The 27,967-nt window shown below is 35.6% G+C and overlaps 2 protein-coding genes across 7 annotated transcripts; one reads left to right on the forward strand and one right to left on the reverse strand.

Moving 5' to 3' along the window:
• Positions 1–4,458: 4,458 nt before the first annotated feature.
• On the reverse strand, positions 4,459–13,834 carry LOC112755545 (uncharacterized). Of its 6 annotated transcripts, none has more exons than XR_003179032.3 (7): positions 13,308–13,742; positions 12,976–13,193; positions 11,498–11,853; positions 7,771–8,045; positions 6,310–6,658; positions 6,056–6,138; positions 4,459–5,149 (listed from the first exon to the last, which is right to left on the reverse strand). XR_003179032.3 is itself a non-coding variant. In XM_029293590.2 (7 exons), exon 5 carries the CDS (start codon positions 7,979–7,981, stop codon positions 6,611–6,613), a length of 1,371 nt encoding a protein of 456 aa, XP_029149423.1. In that variant the 5' UTR covers positions 7,982–8,045; positions 8,528–9,178; positions 11,498–11,853; positions 12,976–13,193; positions 13,308–13,690; the 3' UTR covers positions 4,459–5,149; positions 6,056–6,138; positions 6,310–6,610. The 6 variants fall into 6 exon arrangements, 4 of the variants coding, with proteins under 4 accessions (XP_029149423.1, XP_029149421.1, XP_072053671.1 ...); XM_029293590.2 differs by adding an exon at positions 8,528–9,178 and having other exon boundaries at positions 6,310–8,045; positions 13,308–13,690; XM_029293588.2 differs by having other exon boundaries at positions 6,310–8,045.
• Positions 13,820–20,912, forward strand: LOC112755546 (uncharacterized). The gene is made up of 5 exons (XM_025803705.3): positions 13,820–14,756; positions 15,037–16,358; positions 16,523–16,592; positions 18,319–18,451; positions 20,591–20,912. The coding sequence occupies exons 1-5, from the start codon at positions 14,682–14,684 to the stop codon at positions 20,617–20,619; spliced, it is 1,629 nt and encodes a 542-aa protein (XP_025659490.1). The 5' UTR covers positions 13,820–14,681; the 3' UTR covers positions 20,620–20,912.
• The last annotated feature ends 7,055 nt before the right edge of the window (positions 20,913–27,967 follow it).

A 27,967-nucleotide genomic window follows, 5' to 3' on the forward strand; every position in this document is an offset into this window, starting at 1 on the left:
TCAACAGAATATGCAGTCCACAAAAACTGGTAACAATAAAGCAAAGAAATAATTAAAATCCAAACAACTAAATCACTAGACGTGACCCAAATACAACGGTAGTGCAAACACACCTGGCCTTCCTCAAGATCATCAAAGGCCTTCCTAAAATGAGCAAGCTTAAGATATCTATAGACTCGGTCTCCACACTCCCAGTTTCGCCACCTAATATAACGCATCTCATTAACACCATTGGAATCTAAATATGAAATTAAAATATAATTATAAGATAGTGTTATCTGTTTGCAAGCGGGAAACTGTGGGGTTTCTTAGGAACCAGCGATAGATAGCCGCATCCAAGCCCAACAAAGTAGAAGTGTTAGCGGTCCATCTATTTCCTTACAGTCATAACGTGATGCCTGCTTAAACTCCTGTATAGGTGTGCCAGGCATGCTGATCCCCAGCTGTACTGTCCAATACTAAAAAAATCACTGAGCAGAGGTAGAAACTTCCAGTGCACAGATGCCCCAGTCTTGTCTCCAAATAAGATCGTACCAATCAACAACATGATGTGGCACTTGACGTACACCTGTATACTGTTTTCATCACTCAATGTAATCGTTCTTTTAAATCCCGTAGCCACGTAAGTCTTATGCCGCTTCCTCGACACTGCGACTTTAACAATGCGACCCCAAATTGGTTTAGACACTCCGCCTCTAAGGTTTCGAAACTACTCAAAGTCATCCCTGTAACTGAAAGACCGTCGGTTGGAAGACCGTCGGTTGAAAGACCGTCGGTTGGAAGACCGAATATCATAGCCACGTCTTCCAGTGTCACGGCACATTCACCAACCGGAAGGTGAAAAGTATGTGTCTCCGGGTGCCACCTTTCCACTAAAGCGTTTACCAGTGCTTTTTGACTTTGAATAACCCCAATCTGGGCGACATGGTAAAAACCAGTAGACCGTAAATGCTCCTCCACCCTCTGGTCATACCGATCCGGCGGGACAGGGTGATCACATGTCAACATCCGTTTACCCTACACACGCATAGCAAATCCCGATTGTTATTACACAACTATCATGATTCCACAAAAATTAAAGAACGAAATTATTACAGTTAACTAATTAATTTTTCTTACTAATATTATTAAACAGAATTAAAAACAAGTCATTTTTATTACTAATCTACTATGTTGAAAATAATTCTCTACAACACTCCATTAATTACAATTAAGCACACTTATTGCTAACTATTATTTAAACATATAATTCTAAATTGTTAAAAATAATTATAACAAGTAAATAACTACTTACTTAACTCTCATTTATAATATTATTACAAAAAATTATAAACAAGTCATTTTTAGGAACTAATCTATTATATTGAAACAAAATTGTAAACAACAATTAATTATACTTAAACACACTTAGCTATCATTCAAATTCTTCTTCCTAAATTTTTTAAAATAATTATTATTCTTAAATAATTAACTATAATTTCTACTATTGTTAAAAATAATTCTAAAAAACTATTTCTTTATTTCTAATCCAATCTATTTACCAACCATTGGCTTACAAGAATAACGCAAATTACACATATACATTTCCAACTACATATATTCCTAAATTTTTACAATTAACTATAACTACTTAATTATAACTTCTAATATTACTTCAATAATTTTCTAAAAACGCCTGTTTTATTTATATATAACCTATTATATTATAAACCATTTTAAACAAGACTCAAATACATATACACTTTTTTAAGACATTTATTTTTAAATTTCTATTAATAAAATTATAAACTCAGTCATTCTCAGTTCAACTAGTAATAATAATAAGCTTAACTAAACTTTGAAACTAATAATCACAATTATGAAATATGAAAAAAAATTTAACAAACTGACTTACATAATCAGAATAGCTGAGATATTTTATAATGTGAAGCTCCGGCCGATCAACCTTTCTTCGCTTTGGTTTTTGGGACATTTTCCAAATTTTTCCTGTTGCAAATGGATTTCAAGCAGCAAGGTTTGAGGTTTCAGGGAGGAGGAATAAGGCATGCAAGCCATTGGGTGGGGAAAGTGACGATGAGAAAAGAGTTTTTTTGGGGTTAAATGGGCCACCGAACTTGGGAGATATGGGGAGGCGACGCGTGGAGAGATCTGGGACAAATCGGACGGTCTGCGTCTTCACTACAAGTCCCTCGGTCCGACTTGTTACTAGGAAGTTCCTGGGTTTGATTTATCTTAGAGCTGACACCATACGCATGTAAAGCTCTCCTCCTCTCCATAACGCCGTCCAGCACCATCCTTAGCTCTATAAGGAAATTAATTTCCGCTTTTATTTACCATGTATCAATGCATATATTAGCCAATTTTTTTTTTCTGCACCAGGGTATCCATTAGGCTGGAAGCCCAATAACTAATCCTTCGAGTACTGTAGAGGCAGATAAAGTGGATGATCCTCCCAAACAAGCAAGCTCCATTCCCATCCTCCAATGAGTATCAAACTCGGGAGAGATGGTTAAGGGACGCAGACCCTTATCCATCTCTGCCAACTTGCGTTGATTATTAGCCAGTTTTTTATATAAAGGGGTGTGTGCTTTTTTTCTTTTACCTTTATTATTCTTTTGGTTTGTGATTAGTGGATCTGGACTTGTGTTGGAGGCCGAAAGGAATTTATGAGATGGACCATGAAGATGAAGGAGTACAATCTTAAATCATTCAAAGTTCCATGCTCATCCTCAAAATTATTTTTCACATTTATGATTAAATTTTGAGAAAATTTCACTCTCTTTTTCTTTCTACGATATGCATGATTTGTAAAATATATATTTTCTTCCCTTATAATTTTTAAAAAATATCTTTTTTATTTATTTATTTTAAATTTTTTTGTTTTAACTAATATTAAATTTATTCATTTTTAAAAAATAAATTATTTTTTACAAAAATACTCTTTAAAAAAATTTTATCCACTAAATTTTGCTTACAAAAATATTCTTTAATAAATTTTTTTATTAATTAAATTATATTTTTACAAAAATATTTTTAAAAAATTTAATAATTAAATTATTTTTTCTATGATATCTTTTAATAATTTTTTGATTAGTAAATTGTTATTTTATCAAAATTTTTGTCAACAATTATCTTTATATTTTACTATTAATTTTTTGATATTAATATATATTATTTTAAAATTAAATAAAAAAATCTTATCATTATTAATATGTATAACAATTAATATATATTAATATCGAAAAATAATCTTAAAACGAATTTTTTTATTTATTGTTAAAATAATATATATTAATATCAGAAAATTAATAGTAAAAAATAAATAAAATTGTTAACAAAAATTTTAGTGAAATTATAATTTAATAATTAAAAAATTATTGAACGGTATTTTAAAAAAATAATTTAATTATTAAATTTTTTAAAAGATATTTTGATAAAAATATAATTTAATTAATAAAAAATAATTTATTAAAGAATATTTTAGTAAGCAAAATTTAATAATAAAAAAATAAAAATTTTGTTAAATAATATTTTTATAAATATAATACGACGTGATTTTTGGGGTTAAGAAAAAAGAACTGGTCTGGGTTTCAAATACTTGCTAGTGCATCAGTTTTCAACAAAACTAGCTAGGATCGAGCCAATTTTTTTTTTATCGATTCTTTTCATTTTTCGATTCTGTGCTCAATTCGAACCAATTTTGAGATCGGTTCACTGAGTTTTCAATGACCATCTTTACAACTATGATATAAAGTTATTTGGAAGAAATGATGTATAAATGACTATAAATTTATTTACAGAATAAAACAATTATAAAAGTTTAATAAAATATTTTCATCTTCTAATAAAATTCGTTTGGTTTTTGTTTTTCTCAAAATATCTATCAAACATTATTTGATATAATTAAATGCTTATATAATTGATTGAAGTAAACCATTTGTTTATAATTTTGAAAGAAAAATAATTACTTTTTCACAAATTCCTCTAGTGCGAAATATTATATTTTGTACTTGTTACAAGTCTTTTCTTAGTTTATTTAGTGTAAATAAAAAAATAATGGGTATTTTATGGTATTCGGTCTCAAATTGACTTCAAAAGCAGAGATAAATTTGACTAATTGGTGGCCTTTCTATGCAGGGCTGGTGGACAGTTCAAATTCAAAGCGAAGTTTCAATGTATATATAATCAAAGTACCAGGTAGAAAAAGAATTGACACTATTGAAGTTTCTATATTTTGAATTTGACAAATTTATTGTTCCTAATTATAAATATCATAACACAACATTAACTTGGGCTTAGAGTAAATCCAAGTCAAGGATTTCATTAGTTATATGCTAATCAAATGACAATCATCACAAGGCTCAGAAATGGAAAGCATTGCAACTCTTTTCTAGCAAAGAAGAAAGAAAAGATAAAAAGGAATTTTGCTGTCTAGCTTCAAAAATAACATATGCAGAGTGAGACACAAAAGTTATGATTTTTTTTTTTTTAAATTTATAAACACGAGTACAATTTAATGAGACACAATTTACACTCGGGCCTTACTAATGATGCATACACTAGACCTTAATTGTTCTTGCTCTCTATACATCTCACACCTGCACTTGACTTACTCACTCACTCACTCACTGCTACTCTTTGATTATCACTCTCCCCTTCACACTTCACAATTCACCTCGTACACACAATTCAAAGCTCCTAGTAGTATTTTATTTATAGGAACTTCAAGTCAATGACAACCTCCTATAGCAACTAGAACTTTCTAGCCTATACACTACATAATGAATATAAGGTTTTCACAATCCTATAGCAAGAAGCTTCGATGTCGAATCTCATCTAATAAGATGTATAAAGTTAATACTTCTAGAATTAGTGGAGTTTAAAGATATGTTGGAAATTACATACAATAGAAGAGTGGCATTATCAATTAGAGTGCGAAAATGCCCACTCCCCTCTTAAAGTACTAACACACAAAAGGATGGTGGACGAATTCTAGAATGGATTCCATAATCAAATTCAACCAACCATGATTTTGCATTTTGAGGCATGATGTTCGATGAATAAAGAGCATTTGAGACAGTGGTGATCAAAAGAGATTCCCATACTTCAAAGCAAAGAAAAACATACTTGCTGCTTCCCCAAATCCTACCTGACATTTAAAATAATAACTACATTAGACCCAAAAAAAACTCAACACACACAACAATTGGATTGTGCTAGGTTTGAAACTTGGGAGAAATATGTAACAGGTTTTTGTGCTAGCAGGATCCTTCTAAACAATTGCACTGCCAAAATATTAGAAAGAGATTTTGAAATACTGAACAAAGATCTTTCTTTAATTAAAATTCTAAAAAGAAACATGAGGACGGAGCTGGAAGAAAAATAACTTTGCAAAGACAAGTTCATAATGTTTCTGAGATAAATAGTAGCCAAGTTTAAGTTTAAGAAGACAGATACTTGGTGTACTATAGTTCCAATCGATGGCCATAATTTATAGTTATATCTCAAAACCAATTTCAAATTGCTAGCCGCAGAAACAATGCCTATTTCAGTCTCTCATATTTCACTTATTCAACCTTCTGAAATATTGTTCCCTGGAAGATCACTTAAAAAATTACTTCCAAGAAATGCTACACTGTCCAAAAGCAAACCAATCATTTGAAAAGCTAAAACAGATCAATATCTACAACCATCTAAGGAACATTTGTTTGTGCAACCAAGAAAGTGAGGATTAAACTTCTCTTAGCCAATGTGAAAGGAAAAAACACACATACACACACACAACGAATAAATTGGAAACCAGGGAATGTTGCTATCTACTGTTCAGATTTTTTTAAAAAAATTTCCCATAAAGGTATCACTAGCCAGATTCAAAATGAAAGAACATGAATGATCATAGTAATTCCAACTACACTCCCTAAATATTCTAAACATAAGAAATTAACCAATGCACAAGGTTATATTGACGACATAGGAATGTTTAGACTTCAGCAATGATATAGCCATGAATAGACCATCCTCCTTGACATAAAAGCAATAAACTTTTTCAACTCACCTAGCTGGTAGGTCATGCTTTGTCAATCCTCAAGTTCCATTCTAAGTTTTTATATATGTTGGTTTGATTTCTACATATTTATACTGCACAATCATGTGTAAACCACCTTGTAAGCACTTGGCAGTCTAGGAATTGGTCCTAAGACAGAGCCGAATCAAATCTTACTCTAAACCATAATTTGATGAATAAAAGTCATAATAAAACTTTTCAACATAAAAAGAAATAGTTTTAGTTGAAAAACAATAATGTATTACCTTATTTTATCGCTTCAACAGGCCTATAAAGATTATTTTCCAAAGAAGCTTCTCTGCTTTTTCTTTTTCATTTTTCTCAAGAGCATGAACAATTGCGAAAGCAGTTACATCATCTAGAGCACAACCATTGTCATCCATTTGATAGCAAGCTTGTTGCTTTGTCGAACAAGCCCTCCTTAGTCCTTACACAGCCCATTGATCATAGCATCAATTGCTTTGACATCTCGCCAACCTTTATTATGGAGAAGGTTGAAAACCTCTTTAGCAGTTTTATGTCTCCCGTGATTATAGAATCCATCGATCAGTATGGTGTATGGCATAAGGACCAACCCCCCTTGCCAAAAATTTTCTGAAATAATTCTATCGCAGCATCAAGATGACTACCTTTACACAAACCGTCTAATAAGATATTGTAAGTAATAATATTTGGGGGCTGGCCTCTAGCATACATATCCTCAAGAAGATTTTGCACATCAGGTATTCTCCCTGATTTGCAAAAGCCATCAATAAGAGAATTATATGTTACAGTACTTGGAACCAAATTTCTCTGGAGCATCTCCTTAAAGAGTGTTACAGCTTCATCCAATCTTTTGTGTTTACAATATCCATTTATCATAATACTATAACTCCAGACACAAGAAGCCAAACCAATTTTCTTCATATCACCAAATAAACTTGCTGCTTCATCCACTTTGCCAGTTAAAATGTATCCATATATTAATGCATTGTATGTGACTACATCAGGCTTGATTCGTCCGTCCATCAACATATCAAACACTTGTTTGGCTTCTATTATTCTTCTTTCTTTACATAATGCATTGACTATAATGTTATAGGTACATACATCTGGGTTAATGTCTTTAACAACCATATCATTCAACAATTGAGTTGCTTCTTTTAAACGACCGGTGCAACACAAACCATGCATCAAAGAATTGTATGAGACAACATCAGGATAAATTCCTCGAGAAATCATCTCTGAGAACAAATTTTGTGCCTCATTTACAAGACCATCTTTACGCAATCCATCAATAATTGTTCTGTACATTACTATGTTAGGCTTAACTGTATAACTCTCTAGCTTTTGCAAAAGCTCCATGGCGACTCTTGCTTGCCCCATTTTACATAGACCACTAATTAAGGTCCCATAACTAACCTCATCAAGCTGAAAACCTAGAGATATTAGCTTGTCATGAAACCCTAGGGCTTCCCTAACCTTGCCATTTATACAGAACCCTTTGATGAGTGTGGTCAGTGTTATAACATTCAGTTCATGACCCATCTTGATAATCTTGGCCAATGCAGAGAAAGCAGAGTTCATTTGACCCAAACGGCAAAAACAATTAATCAACATGCTTAGACTAATCATGGAAGGAGCAATACCCTTAAACTCCATTTGTGCAAAAAGAAAAATAGCAGTGGGGTATTCTTTCATGTTAACAACAGACATCAAAATCTTACCAAGTTCGATTTGAGATGGAGTGCGGTGCTCATTGATGAGGCGAATGAAAAAGGCATCAGCATCATCAATGTTAGTGTGGAACCCAAAAACACTCTTCTTAGCGGTTAATGTTGCTGCCAAATGGGAATCAGGTTTTGCATTTGAGAAAGAGTGAGAAGCATTACGAAGAGAAACAAGTTTGAGAAGGCCACATCTTCTGTTGTTTATCATTGCAATTCAGCATGTTACTTACGGTTCTCTTTCTCTTTCTCTTCGCTTCTCAATAAGGTTCTGCCTGTTATGAAATAAAGAGGATGTGTTAGTTGGTGGTGCACATGATTTATCACATACTAATTGAGTACATAGTTACCCGCATTGCAGAATTGGAAAAGAATTTGACCCTATGCGTTACAAATTATTGTAACATTACTGTCTACAAGAGAAATATATATTGTGTTTATTTTATGTCTAAACTAATGGTATCTTTCTTGGATTGCGTAGGAGGAGTGGCATGAACACAGCATGGCAGAAAGAGAGATATGGTGAAGAATTGAAAATACAAGCATAGCTAACATTGATTAACAAACAGAACTACATATATCAACAAAGACTAACAGCTAACAACATCACAAAATCAAAATCAAATTCATGAAGCAACATAGAATTTTAACACAATTAAATTACATTATCAGAAACATATTATTAATTGGGATAAAATCAAATTCAAGAAGCAAAATGCCAAACCCAAGCAGAAAATCAAAGAGCAGTGAATCTTACTAGGGATGGGGGAAGAAGTGGCCAGAGAGGCGAGGGCTACCGGCGAAGAGGCAAGAAGAGACGCAAGTGGCAGAGACGCTGGTGGCAACGACACGGAGTAGTGATACAGGAGGAGAAATGGAGAACGGTGATGGCGCAGGAGTTGGACGGACTCAACGGATTAGCAATGCAGAGAGCGGATTGGGTCGCAGCATCAATCTGACATACAGAACGCGTACCTCCAACAGCAGTGGCCTAGCGTTGGAACTTGGCCACTTGGGCGCGTATTGGGCAAGTAGGGTCTCATTCTTTGTGTGTTTAAAACTTTAAACGACAACCAACTTGGGTTGGTCAGCTCACTCGTCCACTTAAACAAGTGTCGAGGATTCGAATTCCGTCTTATGCATGCAGCAACCCCCTCCAACAGCAGTGGCCTAGCGTTGCAACTTGGCCACTTGGGCGTGTATTGGGCAAGTAAGGTCTCATTCTTTGTCTGTTTAAAACTTTAAATGACAACCAACTTGGGTTGGTCAGCTCACTCGTCCACTTAAACAAGTGTCGAGGATTCGAATTCCGTCTTATGCATGCAGCAACCCATTAGCTAGCGACAAACCCTTAAATGGAGCTCAGATCCGCAATGGATTAATCTTTATCTTGCCGGGCTGAGGGATACTGTGGGTAACCAAAAACTTTAAACGACATAGTCTAAGTTTGTTTTTTTCTTTTAAATAAAATAAAATAGTTCACCCATTTCCAGCAGGTTCAATCATTGTTATCTAAGTTATATTAAGAGTAAATATTATTTTTGATCGTTCATTATTTTGCCAAAGGATAAATCGTCTATCCATAAGTCAAAAATCCTTAATTGACCCTCCAACCATCTGATTTAAGCAACTTCTGTAACCGGTTGCCAAATGGAGATATATTAACATGTCAAATAGTGGGTGGATGCCACATAGAAATAACTTTTAAATATAAGGAATAATAAACCCTTTAAAAAATTAAAATTCTCTCTCTCTCTTCTCCAACTTAATGTGCCCTTCTCTCTCTCCCCCATTCCTCTCTCTCTACCTTCTTTCCTTAAACTTCTCTCCACCAACAAGTTATTACTTGACCACCAAGTAATGTACCAAAATTAACCATGAAAAATTACAACACTGACAAATCTAAGCATAAAATAATTAAAATTAACTTGTAACCATAAAAGATGAGTTACTCGACAAAACTATTCAAATTCTAAAAAATTATCTAAAATTTCCAAACCACTCTTCTTAACTTATTCTCCCAAATTCTAACCCTACTGCACACCTCTCCCAACCATAGTTATCAGAATCAGTCAAGTGATCAAACCAGTAAGTCGGTTGAACCGGTTAACCCGGTCTTATTTAAGTAAAAGTAGTCAAAAACTTAAAATTAAAATTTGAAATATATGTCTTTACTAATATTTGAACAACGATTAAGGCTCAAATTCTAAAATAGACATAAAATTAGTTAGTACTACTTCAATAGTATCTTAATTATACACAATTAAGAATAACAATCCATAAACTATGTCCAAAGAGTAATTTCAAAGTCTAGTTATTTATCTTCATCTGATGTTCTTTCAATAGTATCTTAATTTTACACAGTTGGTCCCTACACTTTTAGTGAAATTGCAAATTAGTCCCTACACTTCAAAAGTTTATAATTGGGTCCCTAAAGAGAATTAAAATTTGCAATTTAGTCCCCGCCATTCAAAAAGTGTTTGATTTAACAGAATATTCTCAGAATATTCTCTATTTTGAACATGTGACCTGTACATGTTTGACAACAAGGACCAATTTGCAATTTTAGTGAAAGTATGTGGACCAACTTTGTAATTTAATCATTTGAAGTGATCAAAAACTCCCTAAGCTATCTGAACCTACCCCGTACCTCCCCAACTCTTTCACTCTCACTTTCTCACTTTCTAAAACGACACCCGAACCCCACCGCTCTCTATCTCTCACCTCGGTTCACCATCGCTACGCCGGATCCACCGCATTTGTGCTCACGAGTTGGGTCTCACCTCCTTTCTCCATCTCGCCTCTCTCATCCGACAACTTTTTCTTCTCTTCCAATCCCAATACTGAACACCGACGATAAATGAAAGAGAATAATTCCAATCCCAAGCATGCTCAAAGCGAACAACTTAATGTCTAAGAAAAAAATAGCAACAAATCAACACAAAAATAGCAACTCAATTTATTAGTGAATTCGGCGTGGTGACGGAGGCGAGAGGCATGACGATGGCCAGTCGAGGTGAGAGACAGAGAGCGTTGGGGTTGGGGTGCCATTTTGGAAAGTGAGAAAGTGAGAGTGAGAGAGCTGGGGAGGGGTAGGGTGGATTCAGATAGTCTAGAGAGTTTTTGGTCATTTTCAAATGATTAAATTACACGGTTGGTCCCATACTTTCACTAAAGTTGCAAATTGGTCCCTATTGCAAACATGTGCAGGTCACATGTTCAAAATAGAGAATATTCTGAGAATATTCTGTTACATCAAACACTTTTTGAACGGCAGAGACTAAATTACAAATTTTAATTATCTTTAGGGACCCAATTACAAACTTTTAAAGTGTAAGGACCAATTTGCAATTTTACCAAAAGTATAGGGACTAACTGTGTAATTTAACCAAGAAAAAAATTCAATCAACTAAGTAACTAATAGCAAAACAAACCAGCATCATTACAGCAACACTAATCAACAATCAACTAAATTCATAATCAGTGAAACCAATTCAACAATTAACAAAACCACTGCATATTCAACAATTAAACCATATTCATAATCAGCAAAACCCCTGCATATTCATATTCATAAATCAATTCAAAAACCAATTCAACATTTCAATTCAACCACTTCCAAATTTATTTCTAATAAGCTCATAAACCAATCAACATTAAAATTCACAGCAATAACATCAATGAATCAACTGGGAAAAAAACTGGGAAAAAAAAATTAAATACTCACCTGTTGTTGCAGAGGCAGAAGGTGGACGACGAGCAGCAGTTCAGACAGCAACAACCACGGAAGGAGGCGAGGGAGGGACGGAGCCGCGGGGCAGCGAGACGCGAGCACTCACCAGGAAGCACAGCTGCAGGAAGAGAGGCAAGATGCGAGCAGTGGAGCACACTAGGCGTTGGGTACTGTGATGGCGGACTGTGATGGCGGATGACGACGACGACACACTGCACGGCTGCAGGAAGCACAGCTCGAGCACTCACCGCCGGAGGCGCGGCGAGACGCGAACGGCCGAGCACACAGCACAGACGGAGGAGACAGGCGAGACGCGCCTCGCGAGCACACGATCCAATCGTTTAATTAAACTGCAGTTCAGTTTGGTTCGATTTTTTTATCGAAATCATCCGAACCAAACCAAACCAATTAAAATCATATTACCATACTATTTTACAAAGTCATAACATTGAAATTGACAAACACAAATACACAATAGCTAACAAAATCTTGATCCAATAAAATTTAACGACAAAAGGAAATACGACAACTAAAGAAGTTTAAAAGTTCAATAGTAACACAACTGATCTAGAGTTAATCTTTTCAAGCCTATCATGTTATCATGTTGTTTTACTGCTTAAACAGGACAAGACAATAACTTCAGTTCTATAACACATGCTTATGTTTTTATTTTATTTATTTATTTTGTGGTTACATACATAAGAATATGAAATCCCAGACATATTAGTAATTAGTTATGGAAAACAATAATAAGTATATTTAAGTAGCTTCATATAACCGAAAATTAGCAGACTTATAATTATATTACATAGCCAATATAATAATAATAAACACAACATTAACAACTAGCTTACATAGGTGATCTATGCCTGGAAAATTTAATATAAGTATTGAAAAATGAGGGGCTATGGAAAATTCGTTTCCTGCTTAGAGTACAAGTAAAACTTTTCATGTTATTCAGGATTATTAAAGTGTCAGTGTTCTTCTTTGCCAAAAAAAATTTATGTTGATACTCTGGTTGATTTTATATCTGACTTTGAAAGGTAGCAAAACATGATACACTTTCTTATACCATCTGTAACTTTTATAGAGAGCATTATTTCATATATGCCCAAATGGGAAGATTATTTATGACTCAGACTCTAACAAACCTACAACGTAATCCATAATGGAGCTTATAAGAATAATATGGCTGCTATATTATATTAGTATGTCATATCTAAACTCCAAAAAAATTGTCCTCTGTTAAGAATATGCTGCTTGACTCATATTTTATCTATCATTAAATGGGACAAAGATTTCACTTAAATTTGATTCACATCTCATTTAATAATAAACAAAGTGTGAGTCAATACAATGTTCCATGTTTTGTACATAACATAACTCGAGCTCAAAAGTGACTAAGAAATAATCAATGTAATATTATTCATATATAAAGGTAGTTGATATTGAAGCTGTGGAGGGTGACTCACCATAAGATAGAGGAAAGAAGAGGCCATAATTGTGGAATATTTGTGCTAATAAGCATCAGCAATGGGTGCCACCAACATGGGCATTATGGAAGTGAAGCCACACCAACTATTAACCATTTTTGCAGCAGATGAGTTCCTTAGCTTCACTACATCAGTTAGGTATGTAACGAAATTTGATGCCACCCCTTTATATGTAAACCTCTCTATGCCTGCAATTGCTGCAATACCCAACACCAATTAAACATTAAAACAAAAATGCTTCATAAATAAGAATGACAACTATATATAACCAGAGAGATATTTATAATAATTAAATAATTAAATATACATACCTATGAGGAGAATACATGACTTGCCGTGCTGTGTTGTGGGTGGCTAGAAACGCTGCTGGGTGGTGCTGGGCTGGACTGCTGGGTGGCTCGATGCTGCGGGTGGCCAGAAACGGTGCTGTGGGTGGCGCCGGGTGTGGTGCACTGCTGGCTACTGGATGGTGTTGGGTGGTGTAGTGTCGACGACCGCGAGGGTGGTGCTGTCGGCGAGGAGGTCCTGGGAGAAAAAGTTCGGCAGCGCTGGGAGGAAGGCTTCGGCGGCGCTGCGAGGTGGTGGGAGGAAGGGCTTCGCCGGCGCTGGGAGGTGCTGCAGGAAAGTGGGTTCGCCGCCAGTGCAGAGAGCGTCAGAGCGACACTGACAGAAGAGAGCGGCTAGGTTACGTTTGGGGGTGGGGGGGGGGGGGTAGGCACGTTTGGGGATGGGGGCCTATGGGGGGCAGGGGTGGGGTGTGGGCCTGTGGGCCTGTGGGGTTGGTTTTTTTAGTATTTTACTTTTTTAATCACGGGATATAATTAGGAAATTGAAAAATAATATTTACTCTTATACCAAAGAGATAAAATCGTTTCAATTAACCACTAATACGGATGAAAAATTTATTAATATTCATTAATTGACTATTAAGGTCCTCTATATTTCCTTGTTAAGCCCTAAAAAAACACAACAACAACATTATTTTGGTAGCATGAATTTAATTTTAATGTTATATAGTGTTAGAAATTTTTTACAAAAAACTACATGTATATTATCTATAAAAATAATTAATTCTTAGATCAATTATTTATAAAATTATTTAAATATATAAATTTGATTAGATTTAAAATTTTTGATATTGTAGAATTAAAATTAAATTATTTTAGTATATAATATTAATTTTTTTTTATTTCTCTGGAAAATAAAGATTTTGTTTTATTTCTGGAAATTTTCCATACAAAAAAAAGTCTAAAAATTAATTTGAGAGAAAAAAACAATGCCGGTGGTTTAATTTGGAGGTCTGGGTGGAATGGGGGTCGTGGATCAGTTGAAATTGTAGCAGATTATGTAATATCCATTCATGAAGATGGTTAGATGGATGCCAAAAACAAAACAGAAACAAAAAATAAAAATTGTAAACAGCGGCGGAAGACGAGCAACGAACGACGATGACAGAAGATGAGTGAACATCGCGGGTGGAGGAACAAAACGACGAAGGAGAGGACTCTTCTGGTGGTCTATGTGTTCTTGCCTATACACCTAGGGGCAAAATAGTCTTTTCGATTTTAGATTACAGTCTCACTTTCTGGCCAGTGGGTTTTGCAGTTGCAGTGAACGAGCAAGACGACGAAGCTTCGCATTCCATCGTTTCGTTCCAAACTGACGGAATTTTCAAATAGCGAATAATGAGAATCAAGACACGTGGCGGACGTAGAAGGCTTTCGTGCTCTGCAGATCCTCCTTCTCCGATCACCAAGCAGGTTACCTCTCCCTTCAACTTCAACTTTTAATTTCCGAACTCGATTTCTCTGTATTATATGCTCATTTGTTCTAACGGTTGCTGATAGTTTGTCTGTTTTGCAATTCGCAAAATTTCGTTGTCTTGTTAAATGGCATACGCCAATTTTCTTATTGTTGTTATACTTGTTTTTGAGAAGAGAGGAAAGGGAAGGGAAGGGTTTATGAAGTAAAAGTTGTCCCATTATTCATGAATCCCTAGTTATGATGGTAATGTATTTAATTGTTTATCATTTTGAACAGGATGAATACGTTGCAGCCGAGTTGGAGATATCACATGGGGGTGGTGGTGATGATGCAAAAGATGCTCCAATGGTCGATTGCATTGATCAGCATTACAATGAAAATCACCTTGATGTTCTCAATCATGAACAGGACAAAAACTGTGCAACCGAATTTGAGACATCACATGGGGGTGGTGATGATGATAACGTGAAAGATGTTCCAACAGTTGAATGCATTGATCAACATTACAATGAAAATCCCCTTGATATTCTCGATCATGAGGATATTGATTTTCTCGACAAGAGTATCTGCTTATGCTGCAATAAACGTGGGGGAGTGTTAGCATGTAGTGGAAGTGGTTGCCCTGTGGGGCTCCACCCCAAGTGTATCAACTCCGAACCTAAGTTTGATGATTTGGGTAAGTTCTACTGCCCTTATTGCTGGTACAGTCGGAATGTCAATATGAATCCAGAGTTGAAGGAAAGGATCTTCTCAGCGAAGAATGCTTTGTTAGGCTTGTCGGATAAAGATGTGGTTATGAATGACAGATTGGTGAAGACCAAATCGGCTGATAAGAGGAAAGAACCTGATGATGGAGGTGGGATCCCATTAAGCAGTGATGGTAGGCAGGGAACAGATGAAGTCGGTGCTCAGCTCTTGCATCCAAAGGTTGACCTACCAATAAAATTGCAAAAAGACGCTAGTGTTCAATGTGATATAGCACTTGAAGATCAAGCTTATTCTGATGGTGATTTCAGATCCTGTGGTGAAGAAGTTATGCCAGTAGATATTAATCTGGTTGAGGGTTCTTTGGACCAGGACAAATTTGATAGACCTGGAAAAGTCGAAACAGATGAGACAAAATCTTTGGAACTGAAAGAAAGCTTTGAAACAGGTAACTCAAGACTAAATAAGGAGGATGTACATGAAAGAATTATTAATGGCAGAAGGGAAGGAGGACATTTGGATGCTTTGCATTTGGGAAAGCATATTGAAGGACATTCAAAGGATATAGCATTTGCCCAAGGGACGCAGGAAAGTTCTGTAAAATCTGGAGATAAGGGGAGGAAGACTGGCAAAGAAAAGATGCCCCTTAAAGAAAACGAGGAATCTGCAATAGGTAGTTCTGTGAATGAAACTAATAATTCAGATTCTGATGCCATCTCAGGGAGAAGCTGCTGTAGCAAAAGGAAGATCCAAAAGACAGAATATCCTCAGGATGTTTACAAGAAACCATTATTACAGGGGAATAACTTCAAAGAGGAAAAGAGCAGTGACATAAATGAGGAAGTTACCAGCTGCAGATTCCGAAGACGATCACAGAGTTCACAAAAGCAAGAGTGAGTCATTCATTTCTCTGTGTGTGACTAAATGCTTGCTTCACTATTCATTTAAAGTTACCTTCTCAAGAGCGTTACCTGTGTGCACTGTTAACTATTTTTTTGGCAAACTTTTGCTCCCTCTTAGTTATGTAGCAGACTTAAATGTGTAGTCTTTCTTGCAGAATAAAAAAATTTCCATTAGCAAGACGAAACATTTTAATTTGGACGGCTGAAGAAGAAAAAATTCTGCAGGTATAAGTTTTTTTTTTTTTTCAAGTCATGTGTTTCTATAACCGACTGAGTTATTGTTGCTATGCTCTAACCCTGCCACGGGGTTCAAACCAGTGTCAATTATGTGCACATGCACGCACACACACCTACCCTGCACCATTTGAATGTTTGGTGGGTGCTTTTCAGAAGTAAAGATGAAGTTCTTACACAACTATAGCTGTTGTATGTGTTAGTATAATGTATGTACATATTTCTGGTGGTTAGGACTTGGGACTAAACATGAGGTTCATTTCAATTAGATGTTTATCTTTTTATTTGTTTTTGGGTTACATTTAAGATTTAGGACTGATACTACTTTAGAGTGGTTTGCTTAGGCTGATTGTCAATTAACGGAAATTAGGGTGATGTAGGGCCAATAAAATGATTGGAAATGATCAAACAATGATTGGAGGAAATGATCAAGGAAATGATTGGAACAGCTTGCCTTACTGAAAGTACAGAGAATTATTTAATAAGTGTGACAAGATAGGTCGTTGAATAAGGGTAATTTCTATAATTGGTAAAAAGAATAAAAAGTGAAATTTTTGAAAGTGGACAATTACTTGATGTGTAATTCTTATATACATCACGAAGGAAGAACGATTCTTCTTTCACATTAATTTATCACAACAAAATAGTTGAAGAAGAAAGAGAACATATAATAATAAATAAAAGATAAATGATTAGTTGTCAAACAATGTGGAGTATAAATTTTGTACTCCATGGAGGATAATTGAAACTCTCTTGATTGATACCCCAGGGGAGTACAATATATGACAAGGCACTATTGCACTGTTAGTCCTTAACTCTTTATAGCTGACCGCCTGACCCCTCCTAGTGAGAAAATTGCAATCAATGTTGTTATGGTTTAGCCAGAACACTGATGCAACTTTGAAGGCAAGGAAGGAGAACGGAGAGAACAAAGACTGAAACTGACTGGCAGGGCTTTGAAGGGTAGTCGTATGCGATATTAGAACTGATTCAAAGATATGGTGTTATAGGAACTCCTAAATGACCAAAGGCCAACACAAGGCCTCAATTTCTATTACTCACTGTGGAGAGACTGTTTCCAAAATTTTTTCTGTTATGCTCTAGGTCACAATGCAACAACCATCCTCAGATGCAAGGTTTACTCTTCCAAATCATAATTGAATTAATATAAGAAAGAATAAAATCTAAAGAAATATAGATTTTGTTTGTATGAAATAATTTAAGATGCTCTATGATGTTTCCATGATACGAGTAGGACAATAAAGATATATCTATGATATGCTTTATTTGGTATATCGGATTGCTTAGAACTTTTGACAAGTTCCTGTCGACTAATACTGTTGGTTTGGGAGAAGGACGGAAGCCAAATCTTTGACAAGTTCCTGTTGACTAATACTGTTGGTTTGGGGAGAAGGAATGAAGCCAAATCTTTGTGGCAGTGTAAAATCCACCGTCATGTGCATTTGGCCAACAACAGATATTCAAATATGCTAGTCTTGCAGGATCGGATTTGACATTTGGCTTCTAAATGATGCAAATAGAATGATTTTATAGACGCGATAACAGAAAAAAAAAAATCCAAATTTTGGAGAACTCAACAATATAAGAGATATCTTTTGATATACTGTTGATATTTAATATTTTTGACACTCCATTACTCAAACAAGTTTCATATCTGTAATCTTCAATAGCATTAATTATGATTCTAACATTGCAGGAAGGAGTGTTAAGGTTCTCAAAGGAAAATCAGAGAATCCCTTGGAATAGAATTCTAGAATTTGGTCGTCATGTTTTTGATAAGACCCGTTCACCTATTGACCTTAAAGACAAGTGGAGAAATATCAAGAAAGGTAAATGACTAATCATACATTTTGGTTAAATCTATTTATTGCTCCTTGCCTCCTTGTACTTTCATTGGCATGTCAAAATGGTCACTATAAGGTAAAAGGGTGCCAAATGCATGAGATTCCTACCTTCTGAGGTCTACAAAAGTATATTTAAAGCACCCATGCCCTTGCGAGTGAAGTGTCTACTTCTAACTGAATCCTTATAATTTTATACATTACACCCTTTGGGTGCGGCCCTTCCCGGGACCCTGTGATAATGCAGGATGCTTGTACACTCGGCTGTTTTTTTTTTTTTTTAATTCCCTGTTCACGTACAAGTGTTGACTGTTAGTATGTTGTGAGGAAATATATGAGAATTAAGATAAACTCTATGGACTCATTCAATTGCATAGTAGGTTCAAATATGTTTATTGAAGATATTATGCTATTAATTTGCCCTTGCAGAACATTAAAATGTTCGTGTAAAATGGTTTATGATATGGTAGTCTCTGTGGTTAAGTTGATTTAGTGCTTAATCATTGTTATCCTCCTTCTTCTAAATAAAATAAGTTGAATTTCAGCACAAGATAGGTGAGTTGTGCAATGTCTATGTTTCAAGCCCAAAGGATTCTAAGGGTGAAGGTGTGCAATAAGATATAAAGTTTTGAGAAATAGTTTGTGACAATGTATTTATAGTTTAGAAACTTTTGTTTAGTAAAAAATTGTAAGATTTGGAAAAAAGGTAAAATTTGAGGATTTAATTACAATTTTTTAAATTATTAGATTAATTTAACCTACTTTTTCATGATGATTTATGTTTGGCAGATTTATGGTCAATTATTTTGGTAGTTCGTATTCTATCTTTATGCTCTTGAAACTTTTGCTTTTGGGGCAAATAAAATTATAATAATAATAATAAAAAAGAATTTTGGCAAATTATTTTCACCTGTCTTTATTAGGTGCTATTCCTCCTCTCACTGTTCTCACTGCTAAGATCTCATGCTGCATAGTTAAGCAATGACATTTCTCTGGAACAATCTTGGGTTCTTGAGGAACACTCAGCATGAATTGAAACTTTGGACCATCTGTTGATGGTTCTGCACTTCTGTATCTTTATTAGGAATGGGAAACAGGCCAACCTATCTTGTCCGGTGCCTCCAATAAGCACGGTGGGCCAGCCTGCCCCACCAAAATAGGCACTCTAAAAATTATAATCCGCCCCCTTTTTTTGGTGGGCTGCCCCGTCATGTTTTAAAAAAAATTATAATGGCATTGTCCTGCTTGTGCTTATGCACTCATTTTGTTCATTTTGGAGGTGGGGGGATACTGACAATTTCACAAGGATCTCTTTGCCTCTAACTTGCTAGGAAAGATCTATGTTTATGAGTTAATGACATTTTGTTCAGCTAATGCTCTTATCAAATTGTTTCATCTTAGATCTAATCCATGTAGAGCGATATCACTGCCTTGCTACTTTCTTGAGCATTAATTTTCTAGTTGCATTTATCTTCTAGTTGTCCTCTATACTTCGGTTTTGATGTATTGATGGCAGATTTCCATTTCATATTCTTATAGAATCACTCACTACTGGGGTGTTGAAATTTGGGAATATAGTTAGACATAAAAACACCATATATTTGCTATTTTATTATTCTGTTGTCTTTGTCCTGTTACAAAGCCAGAAAGAGGTAGAAGATTTATTCCATGATGTACTGAGATAATCCAATAGGATCTTTGCATAATTACGTCAATAACTTCTATGACATCTTTACCATTATAGATTATCTTGGTGCAAACTTTGTTGTGCATTTAAGATTATTTTCAACTATGCATGTAGAATGGACAGGTTGAGTTGTCTTTATGTGACCTCAAGGTCACGAGTTCAAGCTGTAGAAACAGCCACTGATGTAATTATCACTTAGGTTGCATACATTACACCTTTTAGGTGCGATCCTTTTCCAGACCCTGTGTTTAACACGAGATGCTGTGCACCAGGCTGCCTTTTTGTGTAGAAGGGACAAGTTGGTGCATACACATTTTTCAACTATGCAAATGTGCATGTAATTAACAAAATAATAGCGATATATGACTAGGACATGGATAACCAAAGAACTGCTTTTAGATTTCTCTGTTAAATAATAAATGGTGTTTTAATATATGCAGGACAAAATAAGAAACAGATGAATGGATAGCCTTCGCAAAGCAACTGTGTAGCTGTGGAAAAACACGGGGTTTTTTTTTATTATTATTATCAAATGATGGTTTGTTTTTTTGTTACCATTTCGCCAGAAGTTGAAACATGTATAGAACTATATTGAGGTCTGTGTATAATTGTAGGTGCTTCAATAGGCAATAGTTATACTTTAATCAGGTAGTTTCAGATATTTTCAGATATACCAGGTATATGTCGGCCTACTCTGTTCTATCATTATGTCTTGTTATTCATATCCTAATAGTGCTTAGCAATAAGATATTATTTCCCCCATTTAATACTAACTAGAAAGAGAGCTGCTGGTTGAGCAGCATGTACCATGTAGATCAAGCATAGAAAATGACTTGTTTTGAAGTATACAAAAATGTAAGATGAAAATTTTGTGGAGCAAATTTGATCCCTAAATTTTTATCTTTTAATTAATTTAGTTTTTAAGTTTAAAAATGATCAATTTGGTTCAGAGTTTTTAACTGAGCTAAGTTGATCCTACGGTCACCAATTCAATTAAGTATTTATTTAGGTGTTATTAAGTTCATAAAAAAATATTTTTAAATGAAAAAAAAAATTTAGTATGTTTAACAAATTTTCAATAATAAAAGTAAAAACATTAAAAGAAAAATTATTTTTTTAAGTTATAATTTATAATTTAAAAAAAAAATTATTTATATATTGTTGTACTAAAATATAAAATTATTTTTATTTTTTTAAAAAATTTAAAAAATTAAAAAAAGTTTTTTTTTTAAGCTCACTCAAATAAGTTATAGTGTTGATGTCATTGTTATTCTAATGTTTAACATATGATAAACCGTCCCTAATAAGGATAAAGTGAATTTTAAGTCCAACTAGTTGAAAAACAGGCCTATTACAAAACAAAAAAATAATAACCCGTCACTATCTTAATATTTCGAATTTCAAAATCAAAAATAAAAGAAAATGGATTTATTTGGCTTATACTTTAGTTGGGTCTCTAGATTTTTTCTATTTTCACCTTCTGGTTTTATATATATATATATATTACACTTCTAGTTGAATAATTAAGGGAATATAATGGAAAGATTTTTTCTATTTTCACCTTCTGGTTCTATATATATATATATATATATTACACTTCTAGTTGAATAATTAAGGGAATATAATGGAAAGAAATAGTATTCATATACTAAGAATTCAAAAACTTTTTTGCTGTACAAAGTCTTTGTTTTTTGTTTTTTGCTGCATGATTTATTGCAAAATCAACTTTTCACATGGTATCAAGAGCTTGTTCCTGCTTCTGCAACCAACAACAACAAATATACACTCAATCCCATTATAGATAAATTGGATGACACCAACTTTGTGACATGAAAACAAACTCCAAAATTAAGGGCCAGAATTTGGAAGATCACATTGTTGAAAGAAAAGAACCTGCAAAGCATACCTCTGATGCTGAAAAAGCTATTGGTACCATCTCAAGTAGGTACATTGAATGGATGCAAAATGATTCTAATCTTTGTTCTTGGTTTTTTGCATCTGTTGATGGTTCACTCAAGAGCCAAATTGTACATTGCAAATCTGCTATTTAAATTTGGCACAAACTTCATCAAATATTTGCTAAATCCACCAAAACAAAGATCAAGCAACTAAGAACTCAGTTCAAGAATGTCAAGAAAAACTCTCTCACCATCAACCAGTATTTTGCTACCATAAAAAGACTTGTTGGCTCTCTCACTGCTATTGGGTATGATGTCCTGAATGAAACACATATAAAAGCCATATGTGATGGTCTTTCTGAAGATTATTCACAATGAATTACACTTATTCAAACCAAACCTAAACTCTTTACCATTGGAGAGGTTGAAACTCTCTTTATTTCTGATGAAGAAACGCTGGAAAAGTTCAAACAACTTTCTATTAGACTAGCATAAGTTCAGTTAGCTCAATCAAATTTTTCCAATCCAAGATTTGCTGGAAGAGCCTCTGGAGGACGAAGAGGTGCTTGTGGTGGAAGATTTGCACATGGTGAAAGAAATTCATGGCAAACAACAAATCGTCTTTACTGCCAAGTGTGTAATCGTCCAGGTTATTTCGCTTTATACTTCTTCTATCGATTTGATCAAGCATACAACGGATACTCTTTAAATTTAGCCAATGCTGGTTCATCTAATTCACCACCTCCTTTTTCCTCCTCCTTTCACCAGCCACAGTCCTACCTCACCACCTCTTCCGTTGCACACTGTATGGTACCCCGACACCAATACAAGCCACCACGTCACACATGATTCTGCCAAGCTTATATCTTCAGCTGAATATATTGGGCCTGTTCAACTATATAGCAAATGGATCTAGTATTTTTATCAAACACATTGGTTCTTCTTCTTTGCTTAATCCTCATAGTAATCATCTTTTTGCTCTTAAAAATGTTTTACACATTCTTGAAATTGCAAAGAATCTTATCAGTGTATCAAAATTTTGTTTAGATCACAATGTTTTCTTTGAATTTTTTTCCTTCCATTATTTTGTTAAATCTCAGGTCTTTTCAAGGAATTCTTAGACATGGAATTCCTTTGATAATTTGTGTGTGCCACACCATTATATGCTTCTTTAGCTTCTTGTAATCTCAATCTTGCTTTGTGGCATAGAAGGCTTGGACATCCTTCTAACTCTATTGTAAAAAGTGTTCTCAAACAATGTAATATTCCTATTAATCAAAATTCAGTCACTAATTCCTTTGTCTGTGATCATTGTTGCATGGCAAAAATGCATGCTCTTTCCTTTTCCCTTTCTCAAACTGAATACACTTCTCTTTTGCAACTTGTGTTTATTGACATTTAGGGTCCTGCTCCATTTTTTAGATTCGGGTTTTATTATTATGTGAGTTTTGTTGATGCTTTTATATGATATACTTGCTTATATTTGATGCAGTCCAAGTCTCAAGTTTTCTCTATTTTTCAGCAGTATAAAAGTATTGATGGAAAAGTCAAACTAGCCACCCTCTCAAAGCCATTCAAACTGATAATGGCAAACAATTCCTTTCTAGCACCATTAGGACATTTTTACAAGATCAAGGTATTGTTCATCGCCTCTCTTGTCCTTACACACATCAACAATAAGAGTTGTTGAACGCAAACACAGACATGTGATTGAGATGGGTTTAACTCTCTTAGCTATTGTTCAATTGTCTCTTCTCTATTGGGAAGATGCTTTTTTTATAGTTGTTTTTCTCATAAATCGGCTACCAACTAAAGTCTTAGATTTTAAATCACCTTTTGAGAAGCTTCACAACATTAAACCCAACTATGACATGCTCAAGATTTTTGCTTGTGCATGCTACTCCAACACTAGACATTTCAACCATCATAAACTAGATTTTAGATCTCAACAATGCATCTTCCTTGGCTATGCTCCTCTATCCAAAGGCTTCAAATGTCTTACTCGTGAAGGAAAAATTCTAATTGTAAGAAAGTTATCTTTGATGAAAAACTATTTCCATCTTTATTTTCATTTAACTCTTTTGCTACATTTGATTCTTCTTCTTTGTCTCATACAATTACCTCTGTGCCTCCTATACCTCTTGTTCCCAATTCTAATTCTAATTCCTTACCTATCACAGACTCCACTTCTTCTATTTCTAATTCTACTCTTAATACTAATACACTTAACACATATGATGTTCTTTATTCTGCTTCCACTTCTCCGTCCACTTCTAATATTAATGTATTGAATTCACCCCAACTATCCATATTTAACTTTTTCCTTCTACTTCCTCGGATCAGCATGCTACTCATGATTCTATAACTATATCTGGTCTTGAAATTCAGTTACCCAAGGCTCCTATTCTTACTTCTTCACCTACTCCTAAATCATCTAATACACATAGAAGGGTTACTAGATCTAAATTTGGTGTTTTTAAACCAAAAGCTTTAGCTGCTGTCTCTAACATTGATCTCACTCAATATCCTTTCAAGACTCTTTCTGAGGGTTTATCCTCTACTCATTGGCACCAAGCCATGATTGAGGAATGATGCTTTGATCAAGAATCATAGATGGCATCTCATTGGCCTTCCTTCTAATTCTACTATTATTGGATGTGATGTGTACCCCGTAAACTCGAAAACAAATTCAATATAAAAACTGACCAAATAATCCGAAGATAATAACACAGAACTCAACCACTTGATTACGGTTTCACACAAGTCAAACATCATCTCTAGTCCGTTATCAACAACAACGACACTCACTATCCAACCGAAAAGATCGGAACAAATAAAAGAGAAGCTAACATTGCACTCGTCTATATAAACAAACCAGATAGCCCAGGAGAAGACATGTCACAAACACGTTTCATTTTACACTCATATTGTTTCCTTAATATCTCTTTCTGACTTGAGCGTCGGAGTGCTCTTTGCAGGCGCTCCTGTCGCTGTGTTTTGCATCACCGATGTGTTCCATCATTCTTTGCAGATGACAAATAGCTCTCCTCAGAGCCGAGCAATCGTGGAAGGAGTTCCTATACCTCGGTCACGCTCGAACAGAACATTTGGCACTCACCGTGGGTCCCAGAAAGACATTTATTTGACCTTTGCCTAACTTTCGTATTCTTTTTTTATTCTACAGGATTCCAAGCATGGCCAACAACGGGGTTCAACAACCCACGCAAGTCGAGCTCCTAGCCCAGATTGTCGAACTCCAGGCAGAGGTTCGGAGGATAGCCGAGATATCCTCTGTCGAAAACGGGGGAAAACATGAGGAAGGAAATTCTAAAGGCTCGGCTCAGGACAACAAAGACCCGCTGAGCATCAGTCCGCCAAAGAAAAAGCTGACTTTAGACAACTCTTTCTGCGAAGAGATTACCAAACTTCAGATGCCCGAAAAATTCGTGCTACCTACTGCCCTTGAGCCATACAAGGGGATTGGTGACCCCCGAGCTCATGTTAAGAAATTCCAATCTATGATCTTTTTTATTGGCGCTAACAATGAACCTGTGCTTTGCTGAGATTTTTCTACTTATTTTGATGGCGATGTATTACTTTGGTTTTCTAAATTGTCTGCAGGTTTGATCTCCTCATTTGAGGACCTGGCGAGTTCCTTCATCGATTACTTCGCAGCATCAAGAATATATGTACATGGATCAGACTACCTGGGTACAATCAGACAAGGACAACACAAAAGTCTAAAGGAATACATGACTCGGTTTGCTGAAGCAACCATGGAAATTCCAGACTTAGATCCAGCAGTCTACTTACACGCCCTTAAGGCCGGCCTCATGCCGGGTAAGTTCCGAGAAACAATCGCGGTGACTAAACCGAAGATGCTGGAAGAGTTTCGAGAAAGGACCACAGGTCAAATGGAGATCGAAGAACTCCGAGAAGCACAGAAAGCGGACAGGCAACCCTCCAAGAGAAGAAGATAAAACTATAAGATCGCCAAGCAATAAGGAGCCAAGGAAACCATTCAAGCTAACCCCAAAATTTGATATCTATACTAGATTCAACACAAAGAGAGAAAAAATAATCAAGGATATTCTCAATGCCAAAATAATAAAACCCCCTGCTCGAGCAGGGAGGTACCAGGACCAACGATTCGTGGACAAGACCAAACACTGCGATTTCCACCAGAAGTACGGACACACAACGGACGAATGCATAATCGCCAAAGACTTATTAGAGAGATTAGCTCGACAAAGCCTCCTTGACAAATATGTCGAAGAAAGTAGAAGCAAAGAAAATGCTTCAGGCTGAGAAGAGCATAAAGGAACCTCGAAAGAAAAGGATGACAACAGATGGTACAACCCTAACCCACCAAAGGGGCTCATAAACTGCATATCCGAAGGAGTCATCGGGGGAGGCGAGACAAATGCGGCACGCAAACGAAGCTACCGAGCAATTCTGGCGATCGAAGGAAAAATTCCTCAAAGGAGCAAGGACACAACAGACCTAAAAATTACCTTCAGCCAGGCTGACATATCCTCGCTGGGCCCAAACCTAGACGACCCAGTGGTGATTTCCATCCAAACAGGTGAACTATTAGTAAGAAAAGTCCTCTTGGACCCAGGTAGCAGTGCAGACGTCCTTTTTTACTCTACCTTCCAAAAAATGAAATTATCTTAAAAAGCCATACAATAAAAAGAGTCCCAATAAAAAGGCTATATATGGCTAAAACAACAATAGGGGACACCCCATTATCACAGACCATGGATGTCCAGTACCTTATAGTGGACTGTCCCAGTCCTTACAATATTATTCTCGGAAGACCTGCTCTGAATATATTCAGAGCAGTAGTGTCTACCTTACATTTATGTGTTAAGTTTCTGGCACAGGCCGGCGAGATAGCGACAGTCCACTTAGACTGCTAACAAGATCGGCATTGTTACAATGCAAGCCTAAAAGGAGCGAACACAAAAGGAAAACATCAACAAGAGGTCAAGGCTATCCACAGCACAAATGAAGTATTGTCCCTAGCAAAGCTCGATCCTCAGGAAGATTCTCAAGAAAGACCTCAACCAGAAGACGAACTCCAAAAAGTCCCCCTGACCTCAAAACCAGAACAATTTACATACATTGGTCGAGCTCTTGAAGGACAGGAACAACTAAAACTTATAAAAGTGCTATAAGACAACGCCGATTTATTTGTCTGGACTCCGGCAGACATGCCAGGGATAGACCCAAACATCATTTGCCACAAACTCGCCATTGACAGAGCAATCTGACCTATAGCTCAAACGAAAAGGAACCTCGGAGTAGAAAAGGCAAATGTAGCCTTGGAAGACATCAAGAAGCTCCTCAGCGCCGACTTCATAAAAGAAATCTGCTTCATCACGTGGCTCTCAAATGTGGTAATGGTAAGGAAAAACTCAAGTAAGTGACACATGTGCGTCGACTTTACAAACCTTAACAAGGCATGCCCAAAAGATGCCTATCCACTACCTTGTATTGACAAACTGGTAGATAATACCTCAGGATTCAAAAGCTTAAGCTTCATGGACGCATACTCTGGTTATAACCAGATCCTTATGCATCCAGAAGACCAAAGCAAAACAGCTTTCATAACTGAACACGGGAATTTTTGTTATAGAGTAATGCCATTTGGCCTAAAAAATGCAGGTGCAACATATCAGCAACTAATGGACAAGGTGTTCCATCAACAAATAGGTCGGAATATGGAAATCTACGTGGATGACATGGTGGCCAAGATACACCAAAAAGATCGCACTCCGACGACCTCGAAGAAATATTCAAGCAAATCTGAGCATATAATATGAGACTCAATCTAGAGAAATGTGCTTTCAAGGTACAAGGAGGAAAATTCCTCGGCTTTATGCTGACCTCACGAGGAATCGAAGCAAACCCCGA

This window comes from Arachis hypogaea, chromosome 6 (assembly GCF_003086295.3).
Source record: "Arachis hypogaea cultivar Tifrunner chromosome 6, arahy.Tifrunner.gnm2.J5K5, whole genome shotgun sequence".
Classification (NCBI taxonomy): Eukaryota; Viridiplantae; Streptophyta; class Magnoliopsida; order Fabales; family Fabaceae; genus Arachis; species Arachis hypogaea.

Excerpts from the sequence above, each read along its gene's own strand:
- LOC112755545 (XM_029293589.2), bottom strand. The coding sequence starts at position 7,981 with ATGATAAACAACAGAAGATGTGGCCTTCTCAAACTTGTTTCTCTTCGT.
- LOC112755546 (XM_025803705.3), top strand. The coding sequence starts at position 14,682 with ATGAGAATCAAGACACGTGGCGGACGTAGAAGGCTTTCGTGCTCTGCA. Across the intron at positions 14,757-15,036 it reads CTTCTCCGATCACCAAGCAG|GATGAATACGTTGCAGCCGA; the intron begins GTTACCTCTCCC and ends CATTTTGAACAG. Across the intron at positions 18,452-20,590 it reads GTGGAGAAATATCAAGAAAG|GACAAAATAAGAAACAGATG; the intron begins GTAAATGACTAA and ends TAATATATGCAG.